Source organism: Puccinia triticina, chromosome 14A (assembly GCF_026914185.1).
Source record: "Puccinia triticina chromosome 14A, complete sequence".
Taxonomy (NCBI): domain Eukaryota; kingdom Fungi; phylum Basidiomycota; class Pucciniomycetes; order Pucciniales; family Pucciniaceae; genus Puccinia; species Puccinia triticina.
In genome coordinates this window covers 1,714,315-1,716,440 of record NC_070571.1, presented here as the reverse complement: position 1 = coordinate 1,716,440, position 2,126 = coordinate 1,714,315, and the positions used below count along the sequence as shown (strand labels likewise).

At 46.0% G+C, this 2,126-nt stretch overlaps 1 protein-coding gene across 1 annotated transcript; it reads right to left on the bottom strand.

Annotated features, from left to right (window-relative positions):
- Nucleotides 1-744: 744 nt before the first annotated feature.
- PtA15_14A133 (uncharacterized protein) lies at nucleotides 745-1,803 on the bottom strand (the record flags this gene model as incomplete). Its single annotated transcript, XM_053162818.1, has 2 exons — nucleotides 745-770; nucleotides 1,626-1,803. 2 exons carry the CDS (start codon nucleotides 1,801-1,803, stop codon nucleotides 745-747), a joined length of 204 nt encoding a protein of 67 aa, XP_053026806.1.
- Between the last annotated feature and the right edge of the window lie 323 nt (nucleotides 1,804-2,126).

Genomic DNA, 2,126 nt, shown 5'->3' with positions numbered 1-2,126 from the left:
ACACCGTCTCAACTCGGTTTCCGTTACTAGGGGTATGTTGGTGGCGTTTTATTCAAAGAATAACCTGATTGAGCCAGGGGCTCCTAAAAAATGGAAGGATGGCCTCAAGGAAGAGCAAAAAAAAAAGAGAAAAGGGTAACACTCAAGCTCACAGTGTAACAATTTTAGTTATTGTGTTATTTTTTTATTTCATCATGTTTCTGGTTCCATACATAGTATATGACTAACTACACATAGGTCAAAATGAAAGTAAAGATTGTCTAAACTTGTCACCAAGGGTTTTGAAACTTTTGAGGGCAAAATAAAAAAAAAAGTACCTGCGGTACCCGCGAAAAACACCCGCGGTACCCGCCAGCGGGTGCCGGGTGGGATTGCAGGTAGCCAGAATTGCTGAAAAACAGCGGCAGTACCCGCACCCGCCACGGGTACCCAGGTTCACTTGGCAATCCTTACCTTTTGGTGGAACTAAAAGTTTGAATGTCAGATTGATAATCAAGAGATAATTTGGAGATGAGAGATAATAGAATCACCTGGGGTATCCACGCTTTTAGCACTAAATGCCAGGAATTGGTTGTAGCTACTCTTCTTTCTTCTGGGTCTGTCTTCTCCACTGAAATCAACAACAAATTTGAATGAGTATATCACATAGATTTTGGATCCTCACTAAGGACTTACAGCCAGGCATTTACAGTTTTCTCAGAGACTCTTCCGATGAGAGCAAGCATCAACTTGATCTTATTGTATCTAGACCGGTGGAACTTGAGAACCTCCTGTACGTTGTGGTGCGCCATTTGGTACACGCAGGGACAACTCTCATTTTGCGGCGCGGCACGCGGAAGGACGTCAAGATCAAACCCTCAAGGCATCAAGATCTCCGGTGGCGCGGCGGGCATCTCCCTCAAGACGTCTCAGGAGCTTTTCAATCTTCTTTTATTCTTTTCTTTTTTTTCTCTCTCTTGGTGTTTTGTTTTCTTTACACTTTGATTTTTTTTCCTTTCCTTTACTGCGCGCGTTGGATGGTTACAGTGGGAAGGGTTTGGCTTTATTTCTTTTGTTTCTTGTTTGTTTTGTCTGGTTGTGTTGTGTGTGTTGAAGCTTGTGCGTGTGCGGGGCGTGATGACGGGTCCGCAGTGCGCGGCGCTTCCTGGAGTCTGAGTTCGCCCACGAATTCAGAGGAAGGGGGGCATGGAACCTAGCTGATCCCATTAGGAATCCATCAGAAGTTTATCTCTCATTATCCGGCGCCCTCCAAAGCGCCATACTGAATCTTATTGATCCTCAAGAATCGCTTCCTTAATCCGAGCTTTCTTCTTCCCTCAAAACAACAAACCGCCGACGCGCGCTCAACGCCGTCGTAAAATCTTCCCACCCCCCAAACCTCAACGCTTAACCAATCCTCATCGCTCATCCCGACCATCACCCGGAGGGCACATAAAATTTCTTTTCCCCAATTCCCCTCCAACTAACTGCCGCCGGCCTGCACCGGACGGAGTTCCACAACATCAGATGGAATTCAATTGGAGTTTTTCTTTTGCTTTGCCAAAGTCGTTTGTAGTAATGGTTCAGTCCAGGAGCTGATTTGACTTTCAAAATTATCTAAATTGAAGCCAACTAGTGGATCAGACTCATTGGATTCATCATTAACATGGTCATCTTCACTTGAAGATGGTGCTTCACCGTTTTCTTGTTGAGGGACCTGACGACCTTGTGAGTGAAAACCTCCTCCTTGAGCACGGGTTCCTCCTTGACCACGAGTTGAATTTTGAGTTCCACGGGTTGGTTGGTTAGGGCCTTGTGTGCCATTCTCAATTATTTGTGTATGCAGGGAAGAAACCATGGTTTTTGGAGCTGGATTGTTGTTTCTCTGAGTGAGCTGACGGTTTTGGGATAATTTCTGCGCTGGTTTTCTGTTGAAGTGCTGGATGTAAGCTGGGATTGAGCTGGTTTGAAGTTGGAGGGCCAGATGAGCTGAGTGAGACTGAGTAAGTGGTGAAGGTCTGAGGTGCTGCGGATGGCTTACAGGATGTGGATGGGCTGAGTGAACCAAGCCTTTGCCAACTAACTTGCGAAGTTCAAGGCATAGTGGAGCTGGCACCCTCAGCTCTGCTATGTATTTGGCTATAAGC